The sequence below is a fragment of the Myotis daubentonii genome, chromosome 3, assembly GCF_963259705.1.
Source record: "Myotis daubentonii chromosome 3, mMyoDau2.1, whole genome shotgun sequence".
Lineage (NCBI taxonomy): Eukaryota > Metazoa > Chordata > Mammalia > Chiroptera > Vespertilionidae > Myotis > Myotis daubentonii.
The window spans coordinates 155,590,106-155,607,281 of NC_081842.1; the positions used below are offsets into that span (position 1 = coordinate 155,590,106).

At 39.7% G+C, this 17,176-nt stretch overlaps 1 protein-coding gene across 1 annotated transcript in view; it reads left to right on the forward strand.

Moving 5' to 3' along the window:
• Positions 1-17,176, forward strand: part of COL24A1 (collagen type XXIV alpha 1 chain) — a 314,245-nt gene that overhangs the window by 202,149 nt on the left and 94,920 nt on the right. The window contains exons 33-37 of the mRNA XM_059688981.1: positions 3,787-3,840; positions 11,677-11,730; positions 12,151-12,204; positions 13,462-13,515; positions 14,058-14,165. Of these exons, the coding sequence (XP_059544964.1) occupies positions 3,787-3,840; positions 11,677-11,730; positions 12,151-12,204; positions 13,462-13,515; positions 14,058-14,165 (324 nt within the window). The remainder of the gene's footprint in view (positions 1-3,786; positions 3,841-11,676; positions 11,731-12,150; positions 12,205-13,461; positions 13,516-14,057; positions 14,166-17,176) is intronic.

A 17,176-nucleotide genomic window follows, 5' to 3' on the forward strand; every position in this document is an offset into this window, starting at 1 on the left:
TTAAGCAGTTATGTTCACTACAACATAAAGTGAAAAATAGGAAGTGTCGATACTTGGTTAAGAGGTATTTTTTAATTGAATTTATTGGGGTGACATTGGTTTGCAAAACCATACAGGTTCCAAGTTTACAACTCAAAAACATCATCTGGATTCTCACCTCAAACTGTACATAAAAACAATGACCTAAATAAATAAATATTTTTAAATCATAAGTAATAAGAGTAGGTGAATGAATTTTTAAATAGGAATAAATGTTTAAATTTAAATATGATTTAAAAAGTAATAAAAGGCTGACGGCTTTATTTAATTATATACAAATTTAAAACTTTTCTCATCCTAATTTTTAAAAAAGTTCAAAGATTTAAGGAGATACACCAAAGTATTAAGTGGTTCCAGTGGTTATTTGGGGTAATTTTTAATTTTGTGTATTTACAAGTGTTCTATAGTGATAATGTTTGAGAGTAGGTGGAAGGTTATCCTTAACAATATATTTTAAAAATAAAATGACATGCTACAAAATGGGTGGAAATTAGCAGTAAAATAGGACAGATTAATACATAATGTCCCTAATATACAAATATTTTTAAGTGATTCCCAAAATATGTGGGCAAAGGGCATGATCAAGAAACACATAGAATATCATGGATAGCTGATAAACAAATGGAAAAAAAAATATTACACCAAACTCATTAAATATAGACACTTTTAAAGTACTCGATTATCCATCATATTAACAAAGAATTTTAAAAGTATTCTGTTTTGGTATGCATTCAAAGAAATAGGTTTTAATATTTCTATGTTGCTTTTTTAATGTTAATTATTGCAACCTTTTAAGAAATTGACTTGACTTTTGACCAAATAATACATTTCAGACTGTGTTCTAAGGGGAAAAGTGCAGACTATACACAAAGACTTGTGCACAAAGATGTTTCTTTCAGTGTGTTTATAATATGATAGGAATACATTCTGAGAATAATCCATAAATTTTTAAATATTACTCATAATCTTATCTAATAAAGCAGGAATATGCAAATTGACTGTCATGCAGTAACAGACAAGATGGCTGCACCCACAGCAGAGGCCAAGTTCCCATAATGAGCCTTAACGAGCAATCAGCAGGGACCTGAGGCTGAGCCTCCCGCATGGTGGGGCTTAACAGGGGACCTCAGGCCACGCCCCTTCAGGCAAGGGGCACAGCCTGAAGTCCCCCATCAAGCCCCACCAGACTGGGGGACCTCAGGCTGCACCCTCTGCCCAGCAGGGTTTTGACAGGGGACCTCAGGCCACATCCCCACCTGGCAGAGTTGACGGGGGACCTCAGGCCGCGCCCCCTGCCTGGCAGGGCTTGACACAGGACCTCAGGCCGTGGCCTCCCACCCGGAAGGGCTTGACAGGGGACCTCAGGCCGCACCCCCCCCCCCGCCCCAGCACTGGGATGGGGGATCTCAGGCCATGCCCCCCGCCCCGGCACCAGGCCAGGGGACCTGAGGCCATGCCCCACACTCTAGTGCCAGGCCGTGAGACCTGAGGCTGCACCCCCTGCCTGGTGGGGCTTGACAAGGAACCTGAGACTGCACCCCCTGCCTGGAGGGGCTTGATGGGGAACTTCAGGCTGTGCCTCTCGCCCTGGTGCCAGGCCAGGGGACTTTAGGACGCACTCTCCACCCCGGCGCTGGGCTGGAGGACCTGAGGCCACACCCCCCTCCCGCAGGGCTTGACGGGGAACCTCAAGGTATGCCACCCACCCCAGCCCGGGGGACCTCAGGCTGCACCCCTTGCCCTGGCGCCGGGCCAGACAACCTGAGGCCATGCCCCCCACCTGGCGGGGCTTGACGGGGGTTGGGCCAGCCAGATCTGGATCTAGCCCAATGGGGATGGGGCCAGCTGGGTCTGGGTTTAGTGCATTTTTGAGGCACCACAGGTGGGCGGGGACTTGACTTGGTCCCGCAGTGCGCCCCAGACTCTGACAGGAGGAAGATTTTCATATACATTTTACTAATTTTCTTTCATCTCTGACACTTCTATTATAGAGAAAGGGCAAATAGCAATATTATAAAATATTTCGTCTAATTAATCCCCTTTTAATGTACATGAAATTTGTGCACTGGGCCACTAGTATTTAATAAGCCATAATTGAAAAATATCACTGACATCTTAATACCTTCAATAGTTATACATAGAGTACAATATAAGTGACACCAATATACCAGCCTTATTTATAATCCTGTCTTTCGAAAGTTTATCTCAGTCATTTGACAATATCACATGATGTTACAGATCTTAACTTTCACTTCTCATTGGTCCAACATGCATATAATAAACCCACTAAAGCAACATTATACAAAAAGAGGAATTAAAAACAGTGTACATATCTAATATTAAGAGAATGATTAATTTGTGGTACTGTGCAATATTAAATGGAATATTGTGTAGCCTTTGGATATACTTGTTATGAAATATCTATAATAATAAAAGCATGATATGCTTATTAGACCAGACAGCCGAGCGACCTTCCAGACGACCTTCCGGATGAAGCCGGGGCTGCGAGGGCCGAGCCCCTTGCACAAATTTTGTGCATCGGGCCTCTAGTTTACAAAAATGTAATACAGTATTTATATTTAGAATAGAATATTAAGCATACAGCAGAAGGATATAGAATTATAAGTATGGTCCTACAAAAGAATTAGAAGACACTATGAAAGAATATTTATGGTGTTTGACTTAATCTGTTTTTTAATACTTTCCACACTTTTCAAATACTTTTAAATGAGCGCATTTAATTTAGAAAAATAGTTTAAAATAGTAACAATTTAGAAAAATAGTTTAAGATAACCAATCATACCAGTTTTGCCCCCCATTATTACATTTTTTAAAAGTCATGTGTTCACAAAATTGTGAGTATAACCTCATAGAAAACTTCAAATCTCTTGTTATTTTCTGAATCTTAAAAACATTTTTTGTTTTTCCAGAAAGATCAAAATTACTGTCTCTCCAGAAATATCAAAAAGTGCAAGTAGCTCTTTTGCATGACTGGAGAAATACCATTATATTGTAGCTGCTAAATAAGTATGAATTTATCTAAAATAATTCTAGCCAGTTAAATGGCTTCCACACCCTAAGAAGATCCCTTAAATTAACCAATTCAATGTTTAGGCAGTAAGGTAATTACTCAATATTTGTTTACTTAAAATTAAACTATTCAGTATCACAGTGACCAAGATTTCTATAACAATCCCATCATGCATTTTGCTGCACCTTAGTGATTATCCCATGTGAACATTGTTACATCCATTCATAGGAAACAGGAATTATTCAACTGGACTCTACTGTGATAAAGTATGACAGCCTAGTTTTATATCATTCAAGACCAAATATTTGCTTCTTCAAAAATGCTATTTTTGTCACATATTTTTCCAGAATGTTAAGTAAATCTATAATCATCATGGCCATTAAATAAGATAACTTTTGAAACCCCTTAGCATAATATTTCATACTTATTAGGCATTTGTTGAGTGTTTATTGATGAGTGAGTAAATTAGGGGATGAAAGAATAAATAGTACTATCTTTTCTTTTGAATCCAAGCATATCTTACTATTATTCACAAAAGAAACACATATGTATCAAAAGAGATATACTTTTGTTTATAAAGAAAGTAATGTGAAACATTCATAAATGTATTGTGATATATTGCATGTGATATCTTATAAATTCCATATTTAGATGCATGTTAATTAAAATATAGAATAATCTTTGATTCTCAGATTTTAAATTTTATTTTAATACAGGGACCACGAGGACCTCAAGGTGATGCTGGGCCTCCTGGAGAAATGGGTGCTGAGGTAATATTTTGTGGCTGTTTCTTATTAGTTCATTAGTGCTTAATGCTTTCTGTAAGACTCCTCAATGTATAATTGATATATTAAATATATATTATGGAGAATAATTCCATAGTGTTTCATTTCATATTCAGAAAGTAAAGCCTAAAATTCCATTAAAAGCAGATAACTATTCTGTGGACCTAATTTTATATACGTAAAATTTTCCTCTTAACAGCTAATTTAAATGACAGAATAGAACATGAATAAAACTTTTCCTTAACCTATTGAAAGTTAACTTGATAACTTTCTATGTTATGTCTTACTTATAGAAGATTAGACCCCAGTTCAGCATATATTCTGGAATAATAACACCCAGTTGTTATGATTATAAAATCTAAATTACTATTTCTGTTGTTTATTCAGTTTAGCACTAAATAAGTTGTACATAAATCCTCTCCTTCCTTGGCTTCTTGGCAACTGCTGTCTCTTGGTTCTGCTCTTTACCTTCTGATGAGCTTTTCTCAGTTTTTATGTGAAGCTGTCCTTCTTCATCATCTTAGCAGTCATATGATCACAGTGACTATTATTCTGACAGCTCTCAGCTGGATAGCTCTAATGCATGCCTCTGTCTTCAGCTCCACTTACTTATTTTCTGTTGTCTTTTACATATGTACCTAGATATCCCACATCCATCTCAAATTAAAATATCTAAACCAAAACCATTACTTTCCCACTGTCTATCTTCTGTTACTCCCATCTCACTGAAAGATAACCCTTTGGCCCACTAGTCTTAAACTGAGTCTTCCTAGACTTCTCTTCCTACTTCATCCTCTCCAATCATCCATCTTTCCCCTTAGAGTAAGTCCCCCCCCCTCCCCTCCACTATGTCTCAGCTCTAACCTTTCCTTTTCATCACTATTGCCAGTACTCGGGTCCTCTGTTTTTATCCCATGTCTCACCCAACTCCCATTATTTCTTAGCTTGTTGCCTGCTTATCTTTGTCATATCATCTCTCTCCTTAAAAATGTTTAACGGTTCTCATAGCCTTAATAAAATGTCAATTTCTTAACATGATAAATAATATTCTAGCAGAAACTGTTTTGGCTCAGTGGATAGAGTATCGGCCTGTGGAGTGAAGGGTCCCGGGTTTGATTCCGGTCAAGGGCATGTACCTGGGTTGCGGGCACATCCCCAGTAGGAGATGTGCAAAAGGTGGCTGATCGATGTTTCTAACTCTCTATCTCTCTCCCTTCCTCTCTGTAAAAACTCAATAAAATATATTTTAAAAAATTCTACATTATTTAACCTCTGCAGACCTTTCAACCACATCCCAATAAAACTTTTCTCCTCCCTATGTGTTCAGTTCTCCTCCCCTATTTTTAATGGCATGATTTTTTCCTTTGCACTGTGTATTACTGGGGATAAAAGGATGGTTGAGATATGGTCCCTGACTTCTTTAGGAGTTTATAATTTACTAGGGGTCCAGTGCGTGAATTCGTGCACCTTGAAAGAAACTGTGGGCCACGGGGCTGCGGTAGGCACAGGGGCAGGTCTTGGCCCATCTTCCGCACCCCCGCCCAGCCCTCCCACCACAGCCCCTGGTCCCCTGTCTGCCAGCAGCCCCTCTCCAGCTGCCACCGCAGCTCACACCCGCTGACAGCGCAGAGCAATTGGGGCTGGAGCCAGCAGCGGGGACGAGCGTGACCGGGCGCCTTCAGCGGGTGCGAACGTTGGCTACTGCCCCAATTTCCCCTCAGGAACAGGGGAGGTGGAGAAGCCCTCAGGGGCGATCAGGGCCAGCAGCCGCCACTTGCACCCACTGATGGCACCAAGTGATTGGGACCGGCACCAGGCACTGGCAGCGGATGCGAGCGGTGGCTCTGGTGCCAGGTGCAGGTGTGAGTGGGGCTGGCGCCGGCAGCAGGTGCAAGCACCTGGCAGGACCGCAGCTCACAGGAGCAAAGAATTTTCAGCAACCACCAGTGGCTCACCCCGATGACAGCAGCTGGTGCCCCACCTTGGTCTGGCACCCCTGCTCACCTGCTCCACCATCCCACTGTGGCCAACACCTGCCATGTTCCGCACACACCCCCTGGTAGTCAGCACATGTCATAGCGACCAGTTTTTTGGTTGTTCTGGTTGTTCTGCCATTCAGTCTATTTGCATGTTAGCCTTTTATTATATAGGATTCTAAAACATAACCACACAAAAGATCATTACGTTACAATGCATTCAACCCAATGATGGAGATATTCACAGGGGATTTAAGAGCACTTAACCTCACCTGGGTAAGGAAAACAGAAGACGTGTCTGTGTGTGTGTGTGTGTGTGTGTGTGTGTGTGTGTGTGTGCGCGCACATGCACGAAGGAGGAAGGAGGTATGAGATGAGTTTTAAGGATTGAGTAAGTGTCAGCCCTATGAAAAGAAGTAATAAGAATTAGGGCATTCCAAGAAAAGGGATGCATGAGCAGAAGCATGCAAACATGAGGTAGTGTGGCTTCACTGATACTTAAAGTCTAATCAAGAAGTGATAATAGATGAAGTTAGATCATGCAAAGTCTTGTGTACTCTGTTAAGAAGCTTGAACTTCATATGTTATGGGCTATTGTAATTGTACGGTATAAGCAAAGTGGTGATAAAGTCAAATTTGAAATATAATCCGAGCAGTTGCAAAGAGTATGTACTTGAGAAGACAAAAATGAAGACATGTAGACCTACTAAAAGTCTATTGCCTTCAACCAGGCAAGGAATGATGGCAACCTGAACTAAAGTGGTAGGCATAGAAAAGGAAAGGAGGGGATTGATTTGAGAAATGTTTGTTATATAAATTGTGTAACCCTGCATAATTGTGGGATATGGAAAGTAAAGGGAAAAGAGAACTAAAAAATGATTCCCAGATTTCTAGGTTGTGCAACAGGATGGATGGTAATACCCTTTTCTGAGACCAAGGCTTAGGGAGCTTAAGATCAGAATCTGCCTGACTGCCCAACCTAAATAGTTAATGAGCAGCAGAGTTGGGCTTTAAATCCACATCTGACTCCAGATCTAATGATGATAACCTACTCTAATCCACATCCTCTGAGCCTGAGGAAAGCTGAGAGAAGCCATACCTCATACCCTGAAGTTGTTTTAACAAAGTAGGAGACAAGAATTCTGTTGTGATGAGGAGTAGGGGTTGAACAGATCAGTTGAGGAAAATATGCTGATTTAGAATAGTAGTTGAGGATAATGCAAGAGGGAAATGACAAGTTAAAAAACATATATACCTTATTAAAAGTCAAGCTGAAGCAGAAGACTGCATTTGCATTAGATCAATTACGATGAAGAAGATAATAGCCAACAATTCTGGAACACTTTCTGTGTGATTAGGTGTATTTAAATGTGCTTTGTTGTATTTATGATCCGTTACAACACCCTATGAGGTAGATTCAGTTGTTACCCTCATTCTGCAGATGAGGAAACTAAGAAATGAAATGGTTAAGTATCTTGCTCAAGAGCAAAGCTCGTAGTAGTGATAGAGCCTACATTAAAATTTAGGTGATTTCTCTACACATACTATTCTCTTAGCCACTGTGCCTCTCAATATGTAATGATACCACTTTGTACAAATGTGTAACTTTTCCCACCAGTATTCTACTGAGAATATAAATTTAAAAGGGAATTTTAAGTGCTAATTCAAGATTGATATAAAAATAGGTACCACATATCTATCCGTGCTGTCGCAAAGGGTAAATTTTTCTTTCCTCTTACAGCAGAGTAGTATTCCATTGTGTAAATGTATCACAACTTTCTTATCTACTATGCTAAGTCAAATAAGCCAATCAGAGAAAGACAAGAACCATATGATTTCACTCATATGTGGAATTTAAAGAACAAACTGAACTACCAAGCAAAATAGAGACAGACGCATAGATGGAGAGCAGGCAGATAACTGGGGGGTGGGGGAGGTGTGGGGAAGGGATAGAGCAATAAAGAAAAAAATGAGAGAGAACTCATGGACATGGACAACAGTATGGTGATTGCAGGGTGGAGAGGGGTGGGTGGAGAGGGAAGAGGGCATAGAGGGGATAAAAGGTGATGGAAAAAATTAAATTACAAAAAAGTATATAAAATAAAAAACAGGTACCACAGAGATCAGAACATCAGCTATTGGATTTAGCCTAAGAAAGGGATAAAAGAAACCAAGAAGAGCTGACAGATTGGGAGAAATTAAGAACTGGAAGAGGCCCCTGAGATTAAAAGCAATTTTGATATAGAAGAAATCCTAAAAGTGTTGGAATTCTCTCTCAAGAGATAAATTTAATCTCTGGGTGGGATATAAATTCTGTAGTTTCTGGGCCAGAGCAGAAAACCAGGCGTCTCACTTCATAGTCTGCCCTCCCAAGTGCTGTCTCACAGTAGAGCAGTCACAAAGGTAGCCAACAGAAAAATGTAAACAATATAACTGTTTAAAAGTTGATGAAATCCTGGTAAAACAAGGGAAGTATAAGGGAACTAAATTTTAGCAAGGAGATACATCAAGGAGTAGAGGTATAACTTTGAGTTATAGAAGTAACCATCAGGAGAACTAAAAACAGAGATTGTTTTATAAAGTATTTGCCTCTGAGGAAGGGGACTGCAGCTTTTCATTGTAAGTCGTCCTGTACTGCTGTGCATGGATAGCTTCTTTAAAAAACAAAATGAATGGCTCCACCCCTGGGAGAACCAAGATGGCGGCATAGGTTAACGCCGGAGTTTGCTGCTTTGAACAACTACTTCAAAAGGGAAACCAAAAAACGGAAGGGACATCACCCAGAACCACAGGAACGCTGGCTGAGTGGAAGTCCTACAACTAGGAGGAAAGAGAAACGCATACGGACACTCAGAGGAGGCGCAGTGCTGAAGTTAAATTCTGAGGTGCGGAGTGCGAGGAGCGGGCTGGCGGCGGAGGGCGCGGTTGGCGTTTTCAATCGGGAGGGAGTCGCAGACTCTGAGCTCCAGATCCGGGCGAGTCTTTAGGGACCCAGACTCAAACGGGAGAAGCGGGACTGTCTGGCTTCGGTCAGAGCGAGTGCAGCTTTCTCTCCCAGCTTTGCAGCGGGTGCTGGAACTCAGAGAGGCAGAGCCCCTGGGGACAGGACTGAGAGCCGCCATAACTGCTCTCTCCGGCCCACCCTGTTGATCCTGTGCGACCCGCCCCGCCCAAGCCCTGCACACAGGCATTTGCCGGATAGCCTCAGGCAAAGGCTAGATTAGCACCTCCCTAGAGGACAGAAGTTCTCTCACTGCTGACACAGCTGATTCTCATAGCCACTTGGCCTGGAGGTCAAACCCTCCCTGGAATTAGCTACAACAATCAAGATTTAACTATAAGACTGCGAACAAAGACCACTAGGGGGTGCACCAAGGAAGCATAACAAAATGCGGAGACAAAGAAACAGGACAAAATTGTCAATGGAAGATATAGAGTTCAGAACCACACTTTTAAGGTCTCTCAAGAACTGTTTAGAAGCTGCCGATAAACTTAATGAGATCTACACGAAAACTAATAAGACCCTCGATCTTATATTGGGGAACCAACTAGAAATTAAGCACACACGGACTGAAATAACGAATATTATACAGACGCCCAACAGCAGACCAGAGGAGCACAAGAATCAAGTCAATGATTTGAAATGCGAGAAAGCAAAAAACATCCAACCGGAAAAGCAAAATGAAAAAAGAATCCAAAAATGCGAGGATAGTGTAAGGAGCCTCTGGGACAGCTTCAAGCGTACCAACATCAGAATTATAGGGGTGCTAGAAGATGAGAGAGAGCAAGATATTGAAAACCTATTTGAAGAAATAATGACAGAAAACTTCCCCCACCTGGTGAAAGAAATGGACTTACAGGTCCAAGAAGCGCGGAGAACCCCAAACAAAAGGAATCCAAAGAGGACCACACCAAGACACATCATAATTAAAATGCCAAGAGCAAAAGATAAAGAGAGAATCTTAAAAACAGCAAGAGAAAGAAACTCAGTTACCTACAAGGGAATACCCATACGACTGTCAGCTGATTTCTCAACAGAAACTTTGCAGGCCAGAAGGGAGTGGCAAGAAATATTCAAAGTGATGAATACCAAGAACCTACAACCAAGATTACTTTATCCAGCAAAGCTATCATTCAGAATTGAAGGTCAGATAAAGAGCTTCACAGATAAGGAAAAGCTAAAGGAGTTCATCACCACCAAACCAGGATTATATGAAATGCTGAAAGGTATCCTTTAAGAAGAGGAAGAGGAAGAAAAAGGTAAAGATACAAATTATGAACAACAAATATGCATCTATCAACAAGTGAATCTAAGAATCAAGTGAATAAATAATCTGATGAACAGAATGAACTGTTGATTATAATAGAATCAGGGACATAGAAAGGGAATGGACTGACTATTCTTGGGGGGGAAAGGGGTGTGGGAGATGTGGGAAGAGACTGGACAAAAATCGTGCACCTATGGATGAGGACAGTGGGTGGGGAGTGAGGGCAGAGGGTGGGGCGGGAACTGGGAGGAGGGGAGTTATGGGGGGGAAAAAAAGAGGAACAAATGTAATAATCTGAACAATAAAGATTTAATTAAAAAAAATGAATATGGATTGCGGAAGCTAAGTCAAATGAAAAATTGGACTTTCTTTCATTGAAAGCACTAAGATGACATATATAATGTTTTATTCTATAACAAGTATAAGGAACACTGTAACCCATGGATCAGAACTATTAAGGAAAGAAAGCAAACAGAAAACTTTAGGTCAAGATATTATTATGAACTAATGCTTTAAACTACCCCTCTACTCCAGAAACAAGGGAATTATAAAATACATATTATGTCTTTACACACACACATATATACATACATTGCACACACAGTGAAGAAGAGAGAAGAAAGGATTGCAGAAGAGAGAGGGCTAGTGAGGAAGGGGGAAAGGGAAGGGTATGCATCAGCATTCTCAAAAACAAAATATCTTTAAGAGACAAAAAAAATACAACAGCAACTGTAGGAATACAGGCCTAGAAATAGCCAGTGATTGCAAGAAGTATGTTTTCAGGGTAAAAGGAACTAAAAGCTTTTCAACTGGACCCACTTATGAAAGGAAAGTGGAAAAAATGTCATAAATATATAGATAAAATTTTTTATAATGTGAATAAATTTGTATCCTTTTTGTATGACATATTTTATAAAACCAATAAAGAAAACTGAAATTTTTTAGAGGAAGTATATTGTAGAGGACTTAACAGAAATGGGTGGGAAGTGTAAAAAGTGAAAACACACAGAAAATAGTATGAGAATAGAAAATTAGAAAAAAAATGGGAAGTAATTTGTCTTTGACCAAGGATTAAAGAATGAGTGGAACAATTAAAAGAAACTGGTCTTAAAAGATTTTATTTTAGCCTTGTCAGTGTGACTTAGTGGTTGAATATTGACCTATGGACCCATTCCTGGTCAGGGCATGTGCCAGGTTACAGGCTCGATCCCCAGTGTGGGGTGTGCAGGAGGCAAATCCCCATTGTGGGGCATGCAGGAGGCAGCCGATAAATGATTCTCTCTCATCATTGATGTTTCTATCTCTCTCTCCCTCTCCCTTCTTCTCTGAAATCAATAAAAATATTTTAAAAGGTTTTTATTTTAGGTTATGTTGTTTTGACATTTTAACTGTTAAAAAGTCTCAGATATTATCTAGTCTTATGCCATGAAGTTTATAAATGAGTATCAAAGACCCTCTCCTGGACATAGATATCTTACCCTTGGGCTAAAAACTACTAACATCTTATGATATTGTTATTGCCTTTGTAATTGGTTAAGGAACGTGTACAAATGATGTGTCAAATCATTCTCTTGTAGGGACCTTCAGGTATTGAGGGAGAATCTGGTCTGCAAGGAGAGCCAGGTGCAAAGGTAACCTTCCTAAGTGGTAAAGGCAGGCGGGCCGGGTGTATGTGTGTGTGTAGGGGGGTGGGAGGGGTCTCTAAACTTCACCATTGAATCCCCTATGTTGGCCACCTTTGACAATACCACCTTGAAAGTAGGTGAAGGACAGCAGATAAAAATGGAAAGTATTCTCAAATGAGCCAGAAAAAAAATTTTGTCAGAAAAATATTATCTGTATATGTGTGTATAGATAATACATATACATATTTATATATATGAGAAGGGATACAAATAATATAACTAATGAGAAAAATATCAATAAATTAGTCTGGAGAAAAGGAAACAATGAGAAGTGTTTCAGAACCGCTATCCCCATGGTATGCCCCCATAATTATTAAACATCAAGGTTCAATAGAAAGAGCTAACTCTTTCCCTTTGTGTCTTCAGGGAGATGTTGGACCTGCAGGCACTGCTGGAGTTACTGGGGAGCCAGGGTTACGGGTGAGGATCTACGAGAAACCATTTTAGTGCACTGCCCAACTATTTTAGACACTCAAAATCTAGCCTGAAGACCTCAAGAATTGCATAATAAACTTTTCTGTTGCATTTAGAAAATGTGTCTGTATTTTGTAATTTCAAAGCTCCATGCCAAACTCTGTTCATATTGTGATTTAGTAGCATTTAGAGTCCTAACCTCATATGTCCTTTTCTCAGAATCAGGTGTACGCTGCAGAACCCTTGCCAGATGTAACAGATTATCACTAATGTTAGCATTAAAAAAAATTCACAAGTACTAGTGATCAACTCTCAGTCTATTTCCTGACCTCACAAGACAGACAAAAGATTGAAATCCAATTTATATTGAAAAATAACTAGTCATGTAAGCTCATTCAAGGAAATAATTGCAAATAGTTGTAATTAGATAGCTTACACAAGTTATTCTAATAGAGACAGCCTTTAATTTGATCTGTGGTAAGTTCTTTCCTAAGATAACAGTGCCTACATAATTTTGAGACATTTGTTTACTAAGAGCCAAAGTAGGGAGATATATTTTGCATCCACTTTCTTCTATATTTTTCTCTTTTTTTGCAGGAGGGTGGGGCAGGCAGTGTGGCATCAGAGTAATGCACGTGTCAGTGGTGGGAGCAGTGGGACAACTGTGAAGATGCATTGATTAATTTACTTTCAAATAGTTCAGGTAGCAAGAGAGCCAGTGCAACTTTATTAGCTTCACAAAACATGGTGCTGCCTGTCTATGAGTTCTGTATCTATAAGACAGCTTCTTGATGTACCAGGGTCTCACTGTTGCTTCTCCTTTGTGAAAATAGACTCTAAAAATAAGGTACACTGAATTTAATGGAATTAAGTTTTTATTAATCCCTGTCACTTTAGCATAGCAAAGTACTATGATTTTATGAGCTGTGGTGTTTGCACTTCTTAAACTCAGAAACAGAGGTCTAACTGTATAAATTACCAAAGCTGACAACTGAATATATATTACCTTTTAGATAATAAAATCTAAAAGTTACTGATAGTCAGGGGTCATCTTGTAATTTGAATTCACAACACTATGACTCCTTAAATCATCTTTAGAGCTGTTCTAGGAAAATGAAATCATGCTTCTATACTGTCAAATATTCCTTATAAATAAAGTAGAAGTAGGAATAGATGCTGCTTTCAATAGATACCAGAAGCAAAAAAAATAAAATAAAATGATTTAGCAAAATAATAAATTTTACTGTTTCTGCTACAAAATAGGGTGAGCCTGGAGCTCCTGGAGAAGAAGGTCTCCAAGGAAAAGATGGATTAAAGGTAAATTATACTTTTAATATTATGTATAAAGTAGATGTTTTTGTGAAATCTTTAAACTATTATACAGATTGGGGCAAAAGTAGGTTTACAGTTGTGAGTATGTGAAACAGTTTATTAATTAATTATTGTATTGTTATTATTTTGTTGTTGTTAATCCTTACCTGAGGATATTTTTCTCGTTGATTTTTTAGAGAGAGTGGAAGGGAGGGAGAGAGGAGAAGAAAGAGAGAGAGAAAAACATCAATGTGAGAGAGACACATCGATTGGCTGCCTCGTGTAAAAGCAGGGGAATGATCCTGCAACCCAGGTATGTGCCCTTAACCAGGAATTAAATCCATGACTCTTCCATGCCTAGGTTGATACTCTACCCACTGAGCAACACCCGCCAGGGCTATTGTATTATTTTCCATATGAACAACTGTAAACCTACTTTTGCCTCACCCTTTATATAACTATTTTTATGTTCTAAACAAAAACCTGCTTATTATGTGGTATAATTATTTTGCTACTTTCTCTTCCTTAAACATTTTTACTGGATACAGGGGAGCCCAGGAGGAAGGGGACTTCCTGGAGAGGATGGAGAAAATGGAGAGACGGGCTTACCAGGGGCTGTAGGACCCTTGGGTAGACCAGGTCTAATGGGCCCTCCGGTGAGTACTGCTGGGTTCACTTTCAAATACTCATTGAACTCAGTCTCCTATGCATGCACACACTCACACTTGCACACACACACTTTCTAAACCTCTTATATGTGCCCTGAGTAATTGGAGGTGAAGAATTGTGGCTTGAGAGAGTGACAAACCAGGGTGATTATCAACCTACCTAACATTCAAGGAGGAAAGACACTTTCCATGTGTCACACAAGCCACTGAACTTTTTTTCCACATACTTTATTGAGATATAATTCACTTATACCATATTATGTTAAGTTTAAGGTGTACAACATAATGATTTGAAATATGTATGTATGTTGTGTGCATGTATATATATATATATACACACATATACATATATATGTATACACACATATACACATATATACATTGCTAAATGATTGCCATAATAAGGTTAGTTAACACAATTACCACCATAGTTAACTTTTTTTGTGTGTGGTGGAAATCTTTAAGATTTTTCTCTCTTAGCGACTTTCACCTATACAACACAGTGTTGCTAAGTATAGTCACCAGGCTGTACATTAGATCCCCAGAACTTATCCATCTTATAACTAGAAGTTTGTGCCCACCCATTTCCCCCACTCCCTGCCCCTGGAAATCACCAATTTACTCTGTTTCTATGAGCTCAGTTTTTTTAGATAACACCTGTACATGAGATCCTACAATATTTGTCTTCCTCTATCTGACTTATTTCACATTGCATAATGCCTTCAAGGTCCATCCATGTTGTTGCAAATGGCAGAATTTTCTTCTTTTATAATTGAACTAGGGGCCCAGTGCATGAATTTGTGCACCTTGAAAGGAACTGTGGGCCGCGAAGCCGCAGTGTGCACAGGGGCAGGTCTCAGCCCATCCTCCACACCCCTCCTGCCATTGCCGCTCCCATGCACTAATGGAGCCAGCCCCACTTGCACCACTGATATCGTGGAGTGATTGGGGCCAGCACAAGCTGTGGGTGTGAGCAGGGCCGTTGCTGTCAGCAGGTGCAAGCCATCAGCAAATGCAAGCCACAGCTGCTGCCCTGATCGCCCTTCAGGAGCAGGGGGAGGTGGAGAAACTTTCAGGGGCGATCGGGGCCAGCAGTCGCAGCTCGCACCCACTGACAGTGCCGAGCAATTGGGACTGGAACTGGGTGCTGGCAGTGGGTGCAAGCGGCAGCTCCAGCGCCAGCAGCAGGTATGAGCACCCGGCGGGACCGTGGTGTGTGGGAGCAAAACATTTTCAGTAACCACCAGAGGCTCACCCTGATGACAGCGACTAGTGCCCACCGCCTTAGTCTGGCACCCCCGCTCACCTGCTCCACCATCTGGCCGCGGCCAATGGCCTCCATGTTCTACACATGCCCCCTGGTGGTCAGCGCACGTCATAGCAACTGGTTGTTTGGTTGTTTAGTTGTTTGTTCCACCGTTTGGTCTATTTGCACATTACGATTTTATATATATAGATAATATTCCATTCTACATATAAACCATATATGTATGTGTATGTGTATAAACATTTTTTAATATTAGTTGGTCATATATCTCTGTTCTTGATTCTTCCCCATTGATCTATGTTTTAATGCCAGTACCATACTGCTTTGACTAGTATAGTTTTGTATTGATATTGTTTGAAATTAGGAAGTGTGATGTCTTCAGCTTTGTTCTCTCTCAAGATTGTTTTGGCTTTTGGAAGTCTTTTGTGGTTCCATGCAAATTTTAAGATTTTTTTTTTATTTCTGTAAAAAATGATATTAGAATCTTGTTAGGGATTATATTGAATCTATAGATGCTTTGGGTAGTATGGACATTTTAACAATATTCATTATTTATCTATGAACATGCTATCTCTTTACATTTATTTGTGTCTTCTTCAATTTCTTTCTTTCTTATGCTTTTCTGTGTGCAGATATTTCACCTCCTTGGTTATATTTATTCCAATATTTTATTGGTTTTGATGCTATTTTAAATGAGATTGTTTTCTTTTTCATGTAATTCACTGTTAGTGTGTAGAAATGTGATGGGGTTTTGTAGGTTAATTTTTTATCCTAAAATTTTACTGAATTAATTTATTAATTTTAACAGATTTTATGGTGAATTTTTTAAGGTTTCCTATATATTAAAATCATGTCATCTTCAAACAGAGATAGTTTTACTGCTTCCTTTCTGATTTGGATGCCTTTTGCTTATTTTTCATGCCTACTTGCTCTGACTAGGACTTCTTGTACTATATTGAATAGGAGTGGTGAGAGTGGGCACCCTTGTCCCGTTCCTAATCTTACGAGGAAAAGCTTTCAACTTTTTACTTTTGAGTATGATGTTAACTGTGGGTTTGTCATATATGACCTTTATTATATTTCTTCTATACCCAATTTGTTAAGAGTTTTAATCATGAAAGGTCATTAAATTTTGTCAAATGCTTTTTCTGCATCTGTTGATTATATGGTTTTTCTCTTTAATTCTATGCATATGGCATATCACATTGGTTTATTTGCAGATGTTGAGTCATCCTTGCACCCCTGAAATAAATCCCATTTTATCATGGTGTATGATCCTTTTAATGTAAAGTTGACCCTTGAACAATGTGGGAGTCAGGGGCCCTGGCCCCCCATGCAGTTCAAAATTCACATATAACTTTTCATTCCCCCTAAATTTAACTATAATCCCTCAGTATCCACAGGGGATTAGTTTCAGGATCCCCTCCCCCCACAAACACACACACACACACACACACACATACACACACACTTGTGGATATTCAAGTACCTTATATAAAATGACATAGAACAATGCATAGCTGGCCCTCTACATCTATGGATTCAAACAACCATGGATCAAAAACAGTATTTTGGATCCACAGTTGGGAATCCACAGATACAAAACCAGGGATACAGAGGGCCAACTGTATATTTTCTGTGGGGAAATCCATTTTTAAGTGGACCCACGCAGTTCAAACCAGTGTGTTTCAAGGGTCAACTGTATTGTTGAATTAGGTTTGCTAATATTTTG